General features: G+C 40.5%; 2 protein-coding genes across 5 annotated transcripts in view; one reads left to right on the plus strand and one right to left on the minus strand.

Moving 5' to 3' along the window:
• LOC126338717 (uncharacterized) overlaps positions 1-4,779 on the minus strand; it is a 136,531-nt gene extending 131,752 nt beyond the window's left edge. The window contains exons 1-3 of one of the 3 annotated variants that reach the window (XM_050001576.1): positions 4,721-4,779; positions 4,363-4,561; positions 4,046-4,267 (exon numbers count right to left, since the gene is read on the minus strand). In XM_050001576.1, the coding sequence (XP_049857533.1) occupies positions 4,046-4,250 (205 nt within the window). In that variant the 5' untranslated portion in view covers positions 4,251-4,267; positions 4,363-4,561; positions 4,721-4,779. Of the gene's footprint in view, positions 1-4,045; positions 4,285-4,362 lie in introns of all 3 variants that reach the window. The other 2 variants (XM_050001577.1, XM_050001578.1) reach the window with 2 other exon arrangements.
• Positions 4,780-5,699: 920 nt separating this feature from the next.
• The window catches only part of LOC126338753 (probable cleavage and polyadenylation specificity factor subunit 2), a 153,550-nt gene continuing 139,873 nt past the window's right edge, over positions 5,700-19,376 (plus strand). The window contains exons 1-3 of one of the 2 annotated variants that reach the window (XM_050001580.1): positions 5,700-5,832; positions 7,219-7,384; positions 16,208-16,367. In XM_050001580.1, coding sequence (XP_049857537.1) covers positions 7,236-7,384; positions 16,208-16,367 — 309 coding nt within the window. In that variant the 5' untranslated portion in view covers positions 5,700-5,832; positions 7,219-7,235. The other variant, XM_050001581.1, reaches the window with a different exon arrangement.

A 19,376-nucleotide genomic window follows, 5' to 3' on the forward strand; every position in this document is an offset into this window, starting at 1 on the left:
AACTGGCAACCTTTACCTCTCTTGAACTACACGAAGGCACAAAAAGACGACACACATAAAATTTGTATCCCTTACTTCAGTATGAGGGACAATTTTTTTGTCTTGGACGCTAATAGTATCGACTGAAAGTTATAGTCTAGCTAGCGGCGACAAGCAAACGAACAGCAGTGAAATTTGTATCCCATTCATCAGCTCAGAGCTGAGATATATATGTATCAACTGAAGAATAGAATAGTAGTACTAGCAAATGGGAAACAACGACATCTATAGCATAGGTATTGACATATATATGTCAACTGAAGAATAGGATACTAGTTCTACGGAAGATGAAAGATAACGCTACATATAACATTTGTATCCTGCTCTTCAGTTGACCTATATAGCTAAATCACATCAATGTTATTTATATCGCTCTTTTCGTCTAGGTAGTACCAGTGTCCCGTACTTCAGTTGATCTAAACACGTCAACTGAAGTACGGGATACAAATTCTACCTGTGTCTGTCTTTTCGCCTTTAGTAGTGCTAGTATAGACTCGAAAAAATCGTACTGATACTAGAGCTGGGAAAGGGAAGAAGAGCAACAGCTGCAAAATTTGTACAACATACTGCAGTTGACGAAAACATACGTAGCGGTGTAATAAAATAACGAAATACATCAAAATAGACAAATGCAGTAAAACAAAAAAATAAAAAACTGAACTTTCCACATGGAAACTCCTCTGCAAAAAAATCGAAGTTCGCGTAGAAAGACATCAACAAAAATCACACACACACACACACACACACACATACACACACACACACACACACACACAAACACACACACACACACACACACACACGCACACACGCACATCCCCCCCCCCCCTCCCCCGCCCCCGCCAACCCCATCCTAATCTGAAATTAACTAACAAATTTTGGATGCTATATTTGCCCAACACGTTTAAGTAAACACTTAAACAGGAAATACGTGTTGGGTACACTACCCCTCCACGAATATTCATCTGTCGTTTCCCCCCTCCCTACAACAGATTTTATAGCTGAGCAATAATCTTCTAAGGTATTTGTACAGGCTCAGAAGACAAACATCTGAATTCAATACTGTCAATAACAACAAGATGCTGAAAATCCCTATTCCCCAAATCCCTATATGAAAAAAAATTCTCAAATCACTATGGAACCCTCTGCAATATGATCTTCAATTAATATGACCAAAACTTCCTTCGTTCGATTGGGGACTACTTTAAGAACGACACTGTCACATTCTTGACCTGAAGTTACGGCCCCCAGAGGATCCCCCCCCCTCCCCTTGTACGTCCTTTTGCCAAAATACAGCTCTTCGATTTTGACTATAATACCCCCCGCCCTGTCCTCAATGGCCCATATACCTTTTTTTCCCCCCACAAACTTCCCTACATAAAGACTACCAATCTACGACTGTACCCTCACTCACACGACAATCATGCACACACAGCCACACAGGATATCTGGGACACTAAAACTACACTCCTGGAAACTGAAATAAGAACACCGTGAATTCATTGTCCCAGGAAGGGGAAACTTTATTGACACATTCCTGGGGTCAGATACATCACATGATCACACTGACAGAACCACAGGCACATAGACACAGGCAACAGAGCATGCACAATGTCGGCACTAGTACAGTGTATATCCACCTTTCGCAGCAATGTAGGCTGCTATTCTCCCATGGAGACGATCGTAGAGATGCTGGATGTAGTCCTGTGGAACGGCTTGCCATGCCATTTCCACCTGGCGCCTCCGTTTGATCAGCGTTTGTGCTGGACGTGCAGACCGCGTGAGACGACGCTTCATCCAGTCCCAAACATGCTCAATGGGGGACAGATCCGGAGATCTTGCTGGCCAGTGTAGTTGACTTACACCTTCTAGAGCACGTTGGGTGGCACGGGATACATGTGGACGTGCATTGTCCTGTTGGAACAGCAAGTTCCCTTGCCGGTCTAGGAATGGTAGAACGATGGGTTCAATGACGGTTTGGATGTACCGTGCACTATTCAGTGTCCCCTCGACGATCACCAGAGGTTTACGGCCAGTGTAGGAGATCGCTCCCCACACCATGATGCCGGGTGTTGGCCCTGTGTGCCTCGGTCGTATGCAGTCCAGTCCTGATTGTGGCGCTCACCTGCACGGCGCCAAACACGCATACGACCATCATTGGCACCAAGGCAGAAGCGACGCTCATCGCTGAAGACGACACGTCTCCATTTGTCCCTCCATTCACGCCTGTCGCGACACCACTGGAGGCGGGCTGCACGATGTTGGGGCGTGAGCGGAAGACGGTCTAACGGTGTGCGGGACCGTAGCCCAGCTTCATGGAGACGGTTGCGAATGGTCCTCGCCGATACCCCAGGAGCAACAGTGTCCCTAATTTACTGGGAAGTGGCGGTGCGGTCCCCTACGGCACTGCGTAGGATCCTACGGTCTTGGCGTGCATCCGTGCGTCGCTGCGGTCCGGTCCCAGGTCGACGGACACGTGCACCTTCCGCCGACCACTGGCGACAACATCGATGTACTGTGGAGACCTCACGCCCCACATGTTGAGCAATTCGGCGGTACGTCCACCCGGCCTCCCACATGCCCCCTATACGCCCTCGCTCAAAGTCCGTCAACTGCACATACGGTTCACGTCCACGCTGTCGCGGCATGCTACCAGTGTTAAAGACTGCGATGGAGCTCCGTATGCGACGGCAAACTGGCTGACACTGACGGCGGCGGTGCACAAATGCTGCGCAGCTAGCGCCATTCGACGGCCAACACCGCGGTTCCTGGTGTGTCCGCTGTGCCGTGCGTGTGATCATTGCTTGTACAGCCCTCTCGCAGTGTCCGGAGCAAGTATGGTGGGTGTGACACACCGGTGTCAATGTGTTCTTTTTTCCATTTCCAGGAGTGTAGGTAATTTTTATGATATCCCTCAATTGGAGCTTAGATTACTTGAACCACGTTCCTCGTCTAATGGACTGCCACAACTGATCTTTGGTGCATCGCCATACGAATTAGTTGAGAGTACTGTGAGCAGACACGCTCATCAGGAGCATATATTCGCCACACTCACGACATCTAACATAATCGACAACAAGACCACACTTTGTAAAAATCGACTCGTGGCCAACATGTCTACACCCATAGGCTCCATTAAATCATACAGATTCGTTGGAATACCTACAAACGAGATCTACAAACGAAAATGAAAAACTAAAAATTCTCCTAAAATAAAAAAACTATTAGTCCAAATGATCTCAAACTCACTAAGAATGATGTTAAATATTAAATGAATTGCAGATAACCAATTATTTAAATCAATGCACACAAAAAAATTATGCGGTATCTAAAACTCTCTTTTAAAACCACATTTAATTTTATGCTCCAACTGAAAACTTTTCCAATATACGACAGTGGATCCTGACAAATGTTACATTTAGTATTAATATTGGAGATTCCCACTCCAAAATTCTGGTAGAACGTAATTAAATACCAAAAACGTTTCAAATGAAACCTCAGTATTTGAAAGAAAACCTATGCTGAATTATTTCCTTCAACCCATACAGGAAACGAAAAGACTAAATATGAATTTTGAGGATACTGTAAACAGAACACAACGAGCACATATTTCTCCACTGGAGTGAAAATTTAATACAGAAAAATCAGTAATTGCATATTAAGTAGAAGTATGAAAAAATATCAATAGCATTTGTCTCACTGACATAGGATAAAGTAAATTGTAATGCCTGTATTTGATTTATGAATTTTTATGAGGAATGAAGTCAGTTTTTTAAATACTGGTAAATAAACTTGAATGAATTTGTAAAACAGAAACAAAGTACAGAGCAGTGTAGTGCGCCATTCAGTAAATGAAGAATGAAAGATCTATTACAAATTATTGCAAGATTACACAAGTTAATGTAACACTAAAAACCGGCAGTTGTTTAGTCATAAATGTAAGCACTATATAATTAATCAACATGTCTTATAGCAAAAGATAGACGAGCAAATGTATTGTACTTGCCATGTATACATTTTGGCAAACACTTCCGCTTTATGAAACTAGAATATGGAATCTCTAGGTATGGAAGATTGGACAGCTGGAAGCGCACACTTAGTTCGTCATCATTCGAACAGGAACAATAACTTTTTCGGCTAGAAACTTTGAGTTTTTCTACCAACAGCTCCAATAAGTACAGCTGCAAGGCTGATTGGTCACCTTCCGCCATGACTCTAACAGATTTGCCTGTAAACAAGAAATTACTTATGAACCAATAAAAAAGAAGCGTGAAATATAAAGTACAAAGTAGCAGAGACACAAAAACTGTTTGAATCATTTACCTTCTAAAATAGAAACTGGTAAATTTATATAATGGTAATTATAGTTGTCATTTCTGCGACAATAAGCAATGAAATGATCTAAACAAATAACTTACAGTAGAATCTTTGGAATAAAGTTTTTCCCTTATAAATTATAATCACCAATTTTATCTCCAACATTTTATAAACATATTCAACTCAAAAATGGCAATTTCGAAACCTGAAAAAAGAAAACACTTGGTTTTTCTTGGTGAATTCAGAAAGCTGTCAGGAGTAGATAATTCATAAATGAATCATATTACACGAATACACATATCTACTTTTGATGACTAGTAAGTTTAAACTTTCTGCAAAATTACGGAAATCAGTATGAACACACACTTGTCTCGTGTGATGTATTTAACAGTGCCCTCATATTGGCTTCCAAATTTGCGATTTAGGAATTGCCTTCGTTGCATTCATACAGCTACATATGCTAAACGACTCTGTTTATAAAATTCTAGTGCTTCTGAGAATTTCGTGTGTGACATTATATGGTGAACTTTACTTGGCTGCCACATATCATCTAGGCGTACTCACTACTCGTCTCAAGTGATTTTAATGGTCATGTGTTTTATTAAAATTTCGAAAGGAAATGGCTTTTCATATTGAACTATTTACTAGACCAGTATTCAACTGCAACTTATTAATCTTAGTAGTTCTAGTAACTGATAAACTAATGGAAGCAATATGCCATTTTGTTACAGTAATTTTACGTTGTCTTTGTGGTTTAATGTAAGAAAATTGTAAATCATTACGGTCACATATGGGGCTTCGGCGAGTCTATTAACTGTTTGCCTGAGGCTCCCAAAACCGGATTTAGTAAAATGATTTCCCAATACCGCGACTGGATTGTCATGTTAGCACATCAAATTGCTTCTGGAAATTCGCGTCTTGCTGCCGCAATCGATTTCCGCGTCCATGTAAACGAAATTGGTGTTGAAACATGCTTGGGCTGTCAGTTTTCATCTTTTTTACACAAATTTTCGGCGAATATGGACAGGGTAGATTTCTGTAGAGTGAGGATAAGAAGAAATATTACATTAAACCTGTATACACCCCGTGTTATTGAATGGGTAGTAGCTGTTTTGATGACTAAATCAGAAACTTGTAACAGCTGTTTACTACGCGCCATACTTGAGTAGGCTAGCAAATCCGCTTCAGACCTTAACATGTAAACACGACAGCGGAAAACGATATCCGAAATTTGATTTTCGTCTTTCAGTAGATGTATTCATTGAAACATAATATATATATATATATATATATATATATATATATATATATATATATATATATATATATATATATATATATATATATATATATATCATCTCTGTTTCACTATGCAACGACGTGACAAGTGAAATAACTTTACGCGAAGCTCTTTGCCAAAACAAGCCAAGTTTGAAATGCATGTTTAGGTTAAAATATTGGAAATTATTGTTCAAGGTATTGATTACATAGATTTTAAATATTTATGAAGCAACAAACTTCGTTGTACTTGATTGGTCGCGAACTTTCTGTTTCCCCATTTCATTACAAAGAAAACATTCACTGCACCTATACACATTGTTGTGTACTGTTGTGTTTTCGAAAGAAGTGGTAACAGCAGAAGTTAATTGTTCATATGAAGTGCTTTGATGTTGAGGACTTGTGTTAATTGTTCCAATAGTCAGCAAAATTACCTTGAAACTAAATTTTTTTTGCCCGTATTAGCCAGTGCATTCGCCCAATGCATGTAAGATGCTTTCGTCGTTTGATCATTTCATTAGGATTATTTCGTATCAGTTCTGCAGTTAGCTAATGGTCCAACCCAGTGTGTATTCTTTTGGTGTTTTTGAAACATTTCATATGCTGTAGTTGGCCGATTTGGACAACTCTACATATCTTGCTGTGAAGGTGTTCAAGCATATTGGCAGAAAAGCCCCGCCGATTGTATTGACAACACTTAGATAAGAGTGACCGTATTGTTAAGCACCATTTTCGATGCAGTTTTCTGATTTAATCCTGCCTCTGATATAATTTGCCTTGATATTTCCTGGAGCAACTGAATGGGCCACCTTGGAAATAATTGTATATTGCTTTGACGGGCTTCCTGTGCTATCATATCAGCATTTCACAGATAATAATAATATCAATTCTTAATAGATACGACTCTAAAAGCTTATTTCTGGACTATCGTGACTTGTTTCTATTGGTTGTAATGGGGATTATGCACAATTGTACGTGTTGTATGTGACTATTTCGGACGTGAGTTTCATAATTTGAATGAAAGGTTTATGTCAGCATAGAACTTACATTTAATAACATCCATATTGAATTTAATTTTATACCTGTAACTCCAACCAACCAAATCACAAATAAAATGCACTTCATGTATGGTGTGTCTTGATAGTTCTGGTGAACAGGCTTGTTACAGTGCTGAAGTATCTGTAAGGCTTAATTTAAGGCATTTCTGCTAACTTGATTGTTTGTACCAGAATAACAGAAGTAACATTCTGCAACAAATGGGAGGTGTTTTGCATAGTTGCCTTGAAATCAGCAGTGACTTACGATTGTCCGTCAGGAGTAGAGGGAGTTCACTTCTCAGTATGCAGTATGGTATGAGTAGCAGAAGTATGGACTAGACACAACGTGTTTCATATGTTGTACAGTCTTCTAACATTGTGAAATTTTCCATCATTAACTGGTATTAATAACTTAACAATGTAGATATGAAGGGATTAGTAATAGATCATGCTGTGTTTTGTTGGTAATACCACAGAATAAATTAACTTAATCTATAGATTTTTTGAAGTTGTTGTTTCTTTTTTTCATGGAAGAAAATTATTTCAGGGCACATGTAAACCACCATGACTTCAATTATAAAGGTACATGCCATTTCTGGAGCAATGGATGAATCACCTCCATGTTACATGCTCCAGGTTGATGATTTTAGGATACTGTTGGATTGTGGATGGGACGAAAAATTTGACCCAGAGTTCATGAAAGAACTAAAGAGGTAATATTATTCCACATATCATTTGCATTCCTTTTTAATTCATACAATGTTTGAATGTGTGCATATGTGCTATGGTATTTTTCCGCCTTAACAAAGACTTTCTACAGCTACAACTGTATGTATTTGGTCAAATGAGAATTTTGTAACTCATATCCTCTACAGGGTGCCTACATTTCCTGACTTTTCTACCAGTGAACCTGAGTCTGTAATCTGCCATAGGCCTACCTTTGATTTGTTTTATATGCTCCTTTCATTTTAAATTGCTCTGTATATATACTCATTGGTTTCTAGAATAGCTACTTTTTGTATACAACAGAATCTGCTGCGGAAAGCCTCACTGTGTGTGTGTGTGTGTGTGTGTGTGTGTGTGTGTGTGTGTGTGTGTGTGTGTGTGTGTGAGAGAGAGAGAGAGAGAGAGAGAGCGTGAGAGGGGTGGGGGGTAGCGTGCGGGGAAGGGGGTGCGAAGTTCCAGTCATACAAATGGTCTGATATTCTGTATACTCAAATTTATTTGTTCAATCAATGGCAATAAGGAACTACATCAAATGCCTTCCAGAAGTCACAGAATGTGGTTTCGACCTGGGTGCTTTCTTTGTCTCATGGTTGGACAGAGCAAGATGGGTTTCACAGGCCCATTGTTTTCAGAGCCCATGTTAATTTATAGAGGCCAGATTTTCAGTCTTCAGAAATATCAAAATACGTGAGTCTGAAGCAAAATATGTAATAAGTATATAATCAATATAAAGAAAGCTGTAAGTTCGTCTCCAGTTTATTTTATCACTTGCCAGCTTTGGTGATATTATGTGCCATCATCAGGCCCTCTATTGTATACGGTGGCTGAATTTTTCAGTGACAAAATGTATGTACATCATATATGAAAAGTAACCAGTCTTCATACCAGCTTACCTATCACTACTTTGGCACATGTCAATGGTTAAACATGCAGCTGCTGATTGTGCCAAAATTAGGTGCTTTTAAGCTAGTGCGAAGACTGGGTATTTGTCATTGAAAAATTCAGCCACTATCTAAAATAGAAGGACCTGATAATGACGTATCTTATTGCCTAAACCAGTAGCTGATAAAATATATCAGAGATGGACTTTTTTCTATTTATTATGTATTTATCAGCTGCTGGTCTGCCATCTGACTCACTAAGAATGGATGCACCTAAGTTGTTCCGAAATATGTTAAAAGTACCTACGTAGACGGTGTACTATGGCTTTTCCGTTGGGTGTTGCAGTTGGTAGCTGATTGTGCAGTGAAAGATGGAAACTTAACGAATCATGAGTCAGTGCTTGTGCAAGGTGGCAGAGCCAATGAGAAAATAGTGTTTTTGATTAACGTCTTCATGATGTCGAATGTATGAAATTATGTGGGGTTGTAATGAAATAATTGATGCAGAATGCTGCCATATGAAACAGAATAGTCCGTATTCTGTATTCTTAGATTCCTGTGGGTTGGGTTGATTTAGTGGAAGCGACCAAACAGTGAGGTCACCGGATTAGGGTAGGAAGTTGGCCGTGTCCTTTCAAAGAACCATCCTGACATTTGTCTGAAGGAATTTAGGGAAATTGCAGAAAACCTAAATCTGGATGGCTGGATGCGGGATTGAACCGTTGTCCTCCCGAATGCGAGTGCAGTGTGCTAACCACTGCACCACCTTACTCGGTGGATTCTTATCTAACTACTGCCTTGCAAACGGGATATTCTGAAAATACCTCACCAAATTTGTGAAACAATGATTTGACTATCCTACAGATCAGCCCATTGCCTCAACCAATTTTCTGACACATTTGTTGGCTATACCAACTCACAACTATCCTAACTAACATTTCAGCCTAACATAGACCTCAGGCTACACTCCAGATCAGCCCTTTCCAATGACCAGTTTTCTTACACTGACTTCTGTTGGCTTCGCCTACTCTTAACAAAGCTGTAAAATTTCAGCCTAATGTAGACCTCAGGCTATGCTACACATCAGTCCATCACCACACCAACTTTTCTTCTAGTCATATTTGATGATTTGGCCAACTGACAGGCAAACTATAACATTGGAATATTAAACCATATCCCCCCCCAAAAATATCCTTTCTTATTGAGAGGAACATATACTGATCATCCAGAACAATATGACCACTAACCTATTATCAGTATAAACCTGTCCAGGCAATAGCAGCATCACCTGGTGAGGAATGACTGCTGCTCAGACACTGCATGGTGCGTTTAGTATTAGTGGGCATGCTGTCTGTGTGTAGACTGAGGAAGGCAGCTTATCTATCTGAGTTTGACCAAGGACAGATTGTGATGGACCAGAGGCTTGGCACGAGCATTTCTGAAACTGCATGACTTGTCGGGCGTATGAGGAGTGCTATGGTGAGTGTCTTCGGCGTGTGACAAAACCAAGATGAAACCACATCCAGGTGTCATGGGATTGGGTGGCTGCCCCTCATTACACGTTTTGGATGTCGTAGGCTGGGCAGACTGGTAAAACAGGACAGACAGTGAACTGTGGTGGAACTGACATCGGATATTAATCTTGTCAGACCCTCTGGCTACAATTGTGTACATTACAGTTTGCTGTGTATTAGCTGCAACATAAATATTTTTCTTCAATGGAAACCTCATGTACACATTTGTGAATGTTCAGTCTTTATAAAAATATCAACAAGTGAACGTAACGGTACACAGCAGCTTGTGGCCGCCAGAAAACACAGAAGTGGTTTCTTAGTTATATTCCACTGCATAATTGAATATTATTATTTTTATTTTGCACAGTAATTATTGAATGATCCGGTTTATTTAGCCTATTACAACAGTGAGTATTTCAAAATTAATTATTTTAGTCCATAAAAAGAAGTCAAGTGTTCGAGTTACATTTTGATAACAGGTACATATGAGTGTATAAATCTTGCATCTAAAATCACTAAAAAATCATCTAAGAGCATAAGGAAAAATTTTCCTTCCTCCAGGAAAAAATCAAGTCTTGAAAGGGTTAATGTTGGGCAGAGTACAAGTGCATCTGAACAAAGTGCACCGAAAACTCCTAATAATGGGTGTCCGCAGCCCACGACCCGTGCATGTTCCAATGTTTTTTAACATCATGGCATGGGCAACTATAACTGAAATGTGCATGTGACCATTGGCACTGGATGTTAGTGCAGTGGCAGAGAGTTACGTGGTCTGATGAATCCTGATACCTTCTTCATCATGCTGATGGGATGACGCGAATCTGTTGTCTTTGAGGGAGCAGCTCCTTGATACCTGTACTGCAGGACGGAGATCAGCTGGCAGAGACCCCATTATATTCTGGTGGAGCATTCATGGGGGCATCCACGGGCCCAGTGGTGCTCAGGCAAGACACCATGACAGCCAAGGAGTATCCTACACTGGTTGCAGACCACGCACACTGTGACGTAGAAATGGAGTGGTGGTTCTGGGGTTTACAGGCAGACATAATGACATTCCTGTGAACAAAGTTTCATGCTTTTATTATATGCAAATATTTAAACAGTAAACTCAAGAAGTGAATCCCCAGTTAGCATTATAAGAGAATCAATAAAACAATATTATCACACAGTGTTTTTTTTTTTAAATACAACTTTTAAGATCAATGAGAAGGGAACATTTGAATTGAAGCTTTCATTTCCCTTTTATCGTTAAGAAACAACTAATATTAAGTCAGCAGCTAATGAACCAGCATGACATAAAAATACTTGGAATCAATGAAAACATGTTTCAGATTATGTACTTGGTTCACTTTCCTGCATTTGAAATAACCAGTTTTAAAAGGACCGACAGATAACCTTTACATAAAAAACAAATCTAATCAGCTAACACTGCAGACAAAAATTGCACAGATCTCACCAGCAGTTAACAAGAAAGATTTAAATTTACCCACTGTGTTCACTGTCCTGCATTTCAGAATAAATGATATTAAAATGACCACAGGTAATCCTTACACAATAAACAAGTTCATTACTACTTTGAATACTTATTCATATACAGCCCTCCTTCCAAAATGTGAACAACATCATTTTCAACAATAATCAAATGAATAACAGGACATAGTGTACTTAACATAATGTAATGAATATGGTTCTTGTCAAGACAAGCACGTGCGTCCCAAAACCACATGGACTCAATGCAACAACCACTGTGCGCACCAGTAATGTACTTCAGTACGATCAAGTCACCCCGTTGTGTGAGCAATAAATGCGCTTTTACACACTGTAACGACCACACAAATCGACATAGGCTAAAAGTTGCAAATGGCCATCTCGACCAGCATCACTTTTTTTTAATTTTATGTCACTGTTTAACATTGCTCGGGATCCACAGTTCGGCAAATGGTGGTATGCTGCAGTTCCAGCGAGCCCCTGCACAAAATTCTTCATGCCCACTAGATCCAACAACGGCTTGGAACCTCTGGTTGACCAACAGTGTGGCTCAACCAGTCCAACGGATCATCAAGGCAAAGACTGCAGCCACTCTTCATTTGCCAACTCTTGTCACAGTGAGAAGTTTTTGTCATCCAACTCGGGGAGGTTCTGCCTGCACACTGCCAGCAGCATGGGTGAGAGCGATCCCAGGGCACCCTCTCAGTCAGTGCAGCCGCCAGAAGCACCACTCAGCGGGAATTCTAAGTGGCGGCCGCTGGCATCGGAATCAAACCGTCACATACGCCCCTTCATGACAACGCCGTTTCCCGATGACAGTGGAATTTTTCAGCAAAATAATGCTCCATGTTACAAGGCCAGTAGTGTGATGGAGTGATTCGAGGAACACAGTGGCATCAGTTGATGTGCTGGCCTCTCAACTGTCCACAACTGAACCAAATCCAGCACATCTGGAATGTGATTGAATGTGGTGTCAGATCTCATGCCACCTTCCACCCCCCCCTTCTCAGAATTTACAGGAACTCCCTCCAGTGACTAACCAAGACCTGATTGGCCTCATTGCTTCCATGCCACAACACATCGCCGCTGTTATTTGTGCCAAAAGTAGACTACTGACTATTAGGTAGGTGATCGTGATGTTCTGGCTGATCATTGTATATAGGTGAGACAGTAAAACTTAACCACACGAATGCTACAAATGGTACTTTAACAGTGTTAACCGTCACAACATCGTTAATAAGCGTAACTTGTCAATGTCCAAAGGTTAGTCAGAGCGTGACTGTTAGCGTATAAAACTATCGGGGTACTGGCATTCACAGTGATACTTAAATGGTTTAACATCTAACTGCTATTACATTATTTTCAATCAACACGATTAAAATTTATAATGAGACCGGAATATCAGTTCTGAAAAGACGCGGAGCGATGCCATTTTCCTTGACTTCCGGTATGCGTTCGATACAGTTCCGCACTGTCACCTGATAAACAAAGTAAGAGCCTGCAGAATATCAGACCAACTGTGTGGCTGGATTGATGAGTTTTTAGCAAACAGAACACAGCATGTTGTTCTCAATGGAGAGACATCTGCAGACGTTAAAGTAGCCTCTGACGTACCACAGGGGTGTGTTATGGGACCATTGCTTTTCACAATATATATAAAAATGAACTAATAGGTAGTGTCGGAAGTTCCATGCGGCTTTTTGCGGATGATGCTGTAGTACACAGAGAGGTTGCAGCATTAGAAAATTGCAGCCAAATGCAGGAAGATCTGCAGCGGATAGGCACTTGGTGCAGGGAATGGCAACTGACCCGTAACATAGACAAATGTAATGTATTGCGAATACATAGAAAGAAGGATCCTTTATTGTATGATTATATGATAGCGGAACAAACACTGGTAGCAGTTACTTCTGTAAAATATCTGGGAGTATGCGTACGGAATGATTTGAAGTGGAATGATCATATAAAATTAATTGTTGGTAAGGCGGGTGCCAGGTTGAGATTCATTGGGAGAGTCCTTAGAAAATGTAGTCCATCAACAAAGAAGGTGGCTAACAAAACGCTTGTTCGGCCTATATTTGAGTATTGCTCATCAGTGTGGGATCCGTACCAGATTGGGTTGATGGAGGAGATAGAGAAGATCCAAAGAAGAGCAGCGCGTTTCGTCACAGGGATGTTTGGTAAGCATGATAGCGTTACGGAGATGTTTAGCAAACTCAAGTGACAGACTCTGCAAGAGTGGCGCTCTGCAACACGGTGTAGCTTGCTGTCCAGGTTTCGAGAGGGTGCGTTTCGAATATATTATTGCTTTCCCCTGCTTATACCTCCGAAGAGATCACGAATGCAAGAGATTCGACACGCACGGAGGCTTTCTGGCAGTCGTTCTTCCTGTGACCCATACGCAACTGGAACAAGAAAGGGAGGTAATGACAGTGGCACGTAAAGTGCCCTCCGCCACATACCGTTGGGTTGCTTGCAGAGTATAAATGTAGATGTAGATGCAGATTACAAGAAATAAGTGCAAAAACCAGAAACCAACCTTACAAGCCGTGAAGGTCAGATCAGTAATCGTCTATCTCGTGCTCTCCATGTCAAAAACAAAAGTAATCAGTTTGTATCTTCTGCTACAACTAGTCATTAAATTCTGCGATTCTCAATGGTTACAGTGTACTATCACCTGATTGGCTATGAACAATGAGAACAAATTTCCAACAGCAGCATACAGTGGAAGAGATGCAGAACACTGTACGTGATCTTTAACCTAAAATGCTGCAACAGACAAATGTGAGAGATATAGGCCTATAACTTTCGGCTTCTGTCTGACTACCCTTCTTGAAAACTGGTATGATGTGTGTGTTTTTCCAATATTTAGGTATGCTTCACTCCTCCTGCAACCTCCAATACACTGCTGCTGGAAGAGGAATGAGTCCTTTTGCATACTCTATGTGTATTTGTATTGATATCCTGTCATGTCTAGCAAATTTTCCTCTGTTGAGTGGTTTCAGTAGTGTTTTCTATTCCATGGTCACTTACACTATGTGATCAAAAGTATTCGGATAGCCCCATAAACATAGGTTTTTCATATTAGATGCATTGTGCTGGCACCTACCACCAGGTACTACATATCAGCAGCCTCAGTAGTCAATGGACATTGTGAGAGAGCAGAACAGGGCACTCCACGGATCTCATGGACTTCGAACGTGGTCAGGTGATTGGGTGTTGCTTATGTCATACATCTGTACACGTGATTTCCACACGGCTAAACATCCCTAGGTCCACTGTTTCCGATGTGATAGTGAATTGGAAACGTGAAGGGACACATACAGCACAAAAGCGTACAGGCCGACCTCATCTGTTGACTGACAGAGACTGCCGACAGTTGAAGAGGGTTGTAATAAGTAATAGGCAGACATCTATCCAAACCATCACACAAGAATTCCAAACTGCATAAGGGTCCAGTACAAGTACTATGACAGGCGGGAAGTGAGAAAACTTGGATTTCATGGACAAATGGCTACTCATAAGCCACACAGCATACCGGTAAATGCCAAACGACGCCTCACTTGGTGTAAGGAGCGTAAACATTGGATGATTGAACAATGGAAAAAAGTTGTGTGGAGTGACAAATCATGGTACACAATGTGGTGATCCAATGGAAGGTTGTGGGTATGGCAGATGCCCTGTGAACGTCATCTGCCAGCGTATGTAGTGCCAATAGTAAAATTTGGAGGCAGTGGTATTAAGGTGTGGTCATGTTTTTCATGGAGGGGGCTTGCACTTCTTGTTGTTTTGCATGGCACTATCACAGTACAGGCCTACATTGATGTTTTAAGCACCTTCTTGCTATCCGCTGTTGAAGAGCAATTTGGGGATGGTAATTGCATCTTTCAACACGACCGAGCACCTGTTCATAATGCACGGCCTGTGGTGTAGTTGTTACATGACAATAACATCCCTGTAATGGACTGGCCTGCACAGAGTCCTGACCTGAATCCTGTAGAACACCTTTGGGATGTTTTGGTATGCCGACTTCATGCCAGGCCTCACCAACCGACATTGATACCTCTCCTCAGTGCAGCACTCTGTGAAGAATGGGCTGCCGTTCCTCAAGAAACCTTCCAGCACCTGACTGAGTGTATGCCTGTGAGAATGGAAGCTATCATCGAGGCTAAGGGTGAGCCAACACTATATTGAAATCCAGCACTACTGATGAAGGGCGCCACAAACTTGTAAGTCAATTTCAGCCAGGTGTCCGGATACTTTTGATCATATAGTATAGATGCAATACCTGTCCCATACATCCTCGCATTACCACCTAGTCACCACATATCAGGTGCTGGATATTCTTATCATGCCCTGAAATGAGGAATGTCTTACCCACTAACACTTGCACCCTGCTCACAGTGGTACACCACTACCCGTCAAATCTATGCAATATCCTCATCCATCCCTATTCCTAACCAGTCAAAAAACTTTAATTTTTCAGTCAGTATTCATTTTGAGGGCTATGCTCCTTCATCAGGCGATAGTTTTGCTCTGTAGTTCTAAAAGTATTTATGTAGTGCAAATTGCTTACAATACTTCATCTGGGCCCAGACTGAGCTGTCGTGGTCTATTAGTGATGGTATTCTCATTCTGTGCATCATTGCTCTCTATTAATTTTGGTTCCTGCATATATAATGTGCAATAAAAAAAGGATGATTATGTTTGCTAATTGCTTATGTATTTTCATTATAAATTCTGTTTTTGCAATTGTATTTGCACTTACTATTATTACTCTTTTATTAAAAGATAACAGTAATAAAAATGAGATGTAAGTAATTGAACCTTTTCCGTCTGTGTTCTTTTTAGTTATTGGTGTCTTCAACAGACAAGTGTGATTAAGAAAATTCAATGACAGTTTACATTTTATTGTATTTTTCTGCAGGTATGTTCACCAGATAGATGCAGTGCTGCTCTCATATCCAGATCCACTACATTTAGGAGCACTGCCATACCTTGTTGGCAAATGTGGCCTCAATTGTCCAATTTATGCTACAATTCCAGTCTACAAAATGGGACAGATGTTTATGTATGATTTGTATCAGGTAATTACTTTTTTCAGCACCTCTTGTAGTTGTGTTTTGTAGAATGACACCCCATCTTGTGACACAATGTGACGTAACCTCTTTCATATCAATCTGGCACAACCTGAAAAAAATGACAGCTGGATTGATTAAACCGAATTGAGCAGCATACCTTATGAACCAGCAGTGAACTGATTATTAAGCAAGAAAGTCACTAATCACTTAGCCCAACACATTAAGCATGTAATTTACACAAACCCTGTGGAGAAGAAGATAATGGGGGGGGGGGAGTGAGAAATGGCTGGAGAGGGAGAAATTGCTAAGTGTTGCACACTCTGTCGTAAAGCAATTAGTAGTAGTATAAATTGTACCATTTTTGTGAGAAAAGTATGTAGATGTAGTTCTCTAGTGTGAGTACATTGTTAACTGAGATTTAGCAGTGTTTGTCATACTATATGATTTGAACTGGTTGAATACACGTAGAAAGAGCATTAAATTTCTCCTACAGTTTCCACTATGTATTGTGACGTTACATACCACTCCAAAGGAGTGTGTGTACCATTACATATTCTTACTGATGACTGTTACTTGTGAATGAAAACCATAAAATAAGTTATTGTGGTACAGGAGAGCACTAATATTCCTCTGGATCTGCTATTTTATATGCTTGTGGAAAATGGTGGAAGATACGTAGCTACAAGATGGGATTGTGATCACAGTATCTTCACAAGAGAAAGTACCTTTACGAACATGGCTCAAAAAGTTTAGAATATCACTGACCTACTTTGGAGAACTGTCAAGTCCTCAGAGAATATGTAATTTTGATGATAGTTGTGACATTTATTCAGACCCTTGAAATGTTACATTCGGATTTATTCATTCTATGTAGAGACTTCATGTTGGATGTTGATGTTGATAGAAGATTGATGTCCAGTTATTTGTATATATGTTTCTGGACAACATCAACAGTATTATGGTCACATTGGTCCTCTCTCTCTCTCTCTCTCTCTCTCTCTCTCTCTCTCTCTCGGTGTGTGTGTGTGTGTGTGTGTGTGTGTGTGTGTGTGTGTGTGTGTGTGTTGTACTTCAGAAGGAGGTCTCCTGACTGAAAGCTAAACTGTATAGCAGTCTTTTCATTGTGCCTGTTTGTGACTGTGTCTCCTCTATATGGTGACTGATCGTGTATTTTCATTGTGTTATGCGCAATACACTGAGGAAGTTGTGGGATACCTCCTAATATTGTATTGGATCTCCTTTTGCCTGACGTAGTCCAGCAACTTGATGTGGCAATGGACTCAACAAGTCATTGTAAGTCCCCTGCTCACAAATTGAACCATGCTGCCTCTGTAGCTATTATTATTATAAAAGTGTTGCCAGTGCAGGATTTTGTGCACAAATAACCCCTCAATTATGTCCCATAAATATTCAGTGAGATTCGTGTTGAGCAACCTGGGTGGACAAATCATTCACTTGAATTATCGAGAATGTTCTTCAGACCAATTGTGGGCAATTGTGGCCCCTTTGTAATGGCATGTCATCCATAAAAATTCCATCTTTGTTTGGAACATGAAGTTCATAAAGGGCTGCAAATGGTGTCCAAGTAGCCGAACAGAACTATATCCAGTGATCAGTGATCAGTTCCATGTAATTTAAACAAAGCCCACATCAATATGGAGTCACCAGCTTGCACAATGCCTTGTTGACAGCTTGGATCCAGAGTTTTGTGATGTCTGCATCATACTTGAACCCTACCATCAGCTCTTACCAACTGAAATCTGGCTCATCAAACTAGGCCACGGTTTTAGCAAAGGCACTAGTATCGATCATATACTGCCATAGCCTGTTAACGCCAGATTTCACTGCACAGTCCTAACAGATACATTCGCCCATCCCACATTGATTTCTGAGGTTATGTCTCGCAGTCTTACTTGTCTGTTAACACTGACAACTTGGCACAAATGCCTCTGTTCTTGGTCATTAAGTGATGGCCATCGGCCACTGCATTGCCCATTGTAAGAGGTAATGTCTGAAATTTGGTATTCCCGGCACACTCTTGACACTGTTGATCTCAGAATATTCAATTCCGTAATGTTTTCCGAAATGGAATGTCCCATGCGTCTAGCTCTGTCTACCATTCCACATTCAGAGTCTGTTAAATCCCGTTGGCAGCCATAATCACGTTGGAAAACCTTTCACATTAATTATCTAAGCACAAGTAACAGCTTCACGACGGCACTGCCTTTTATTCCTTGTGTCTGTGTTGCTGCTGCCCACTGTACATGTGCGTATTACTATCCTGTGACTTTCCTCACTTGGTGTGTATGAGCTACAAATACTAGTGCTCTTCGTATATTAGTTAAGAACAGTTAAGAAGAATTGCTTTTCTGATGATAAATTAATAGCCATGGTGTAACAACTTATGAAGAAGGTTTTTAAGACTGCATGGCGGGAAATTAATGGACTGTAGTATTAATGGGTGGTGAATGAACACAATGAGTGTATGACAATTCCATAATAGTTGACACTGTGAGAGGCAGTTGCTCAATGGCTTCACTACATCAAGTTGCAATATCACAGTGCACCCTGCGTGGTACACAGACAGACTGAGTAAGATGAGCTGTACTTATTTAAGAACAATTTTTGATGAAACATTGTATGTTAACTGAGAACTGGGTTGCTTTTTAATGGAATTTTTTACGAAAGTATTGATGACTTGAGATCTGGGGAAGTGTTATTCAAGTATTATTATGCACTTTTGTCAAACTTAATATTTCAGGAAAGTGTACAGATTAAGATATAGTAGAAATACCATATTCCACTTTAACAACATTGGAGGAAAGTGGGTAATTAAATTAATTGAATGAAAGGTTCAGGAAAAAACTGAGCCATCTGTTAATACAGCACTTTCACCAGTTGTTTGTGAAAATTCTATTTGGGACAAACTGTTTAAGTTTAGTAAACAACTGCTCCTTGGCTGGTGGGAGAAATATACAAATAAATTTTGTGGACAGTTTCGAACTAAATGGAATG

The sequence above is a fragment of the Schistocerca gregaria genome, chromosome 1 (assembly GCF_023897955.1).
Source record: "Schistocerca gregaria isolate iqSchGreg1 chromosome 1, iqSchGreg1.2, whole genome shotgun sequence".
Classification (NCBI taxonomy): domain Eukaryota; kingdom Metazoa; phylum Arthropoda; class Insecta; order Orthoptera; family Acrididae; genus Schistocerca; species Schistocerca gregaria.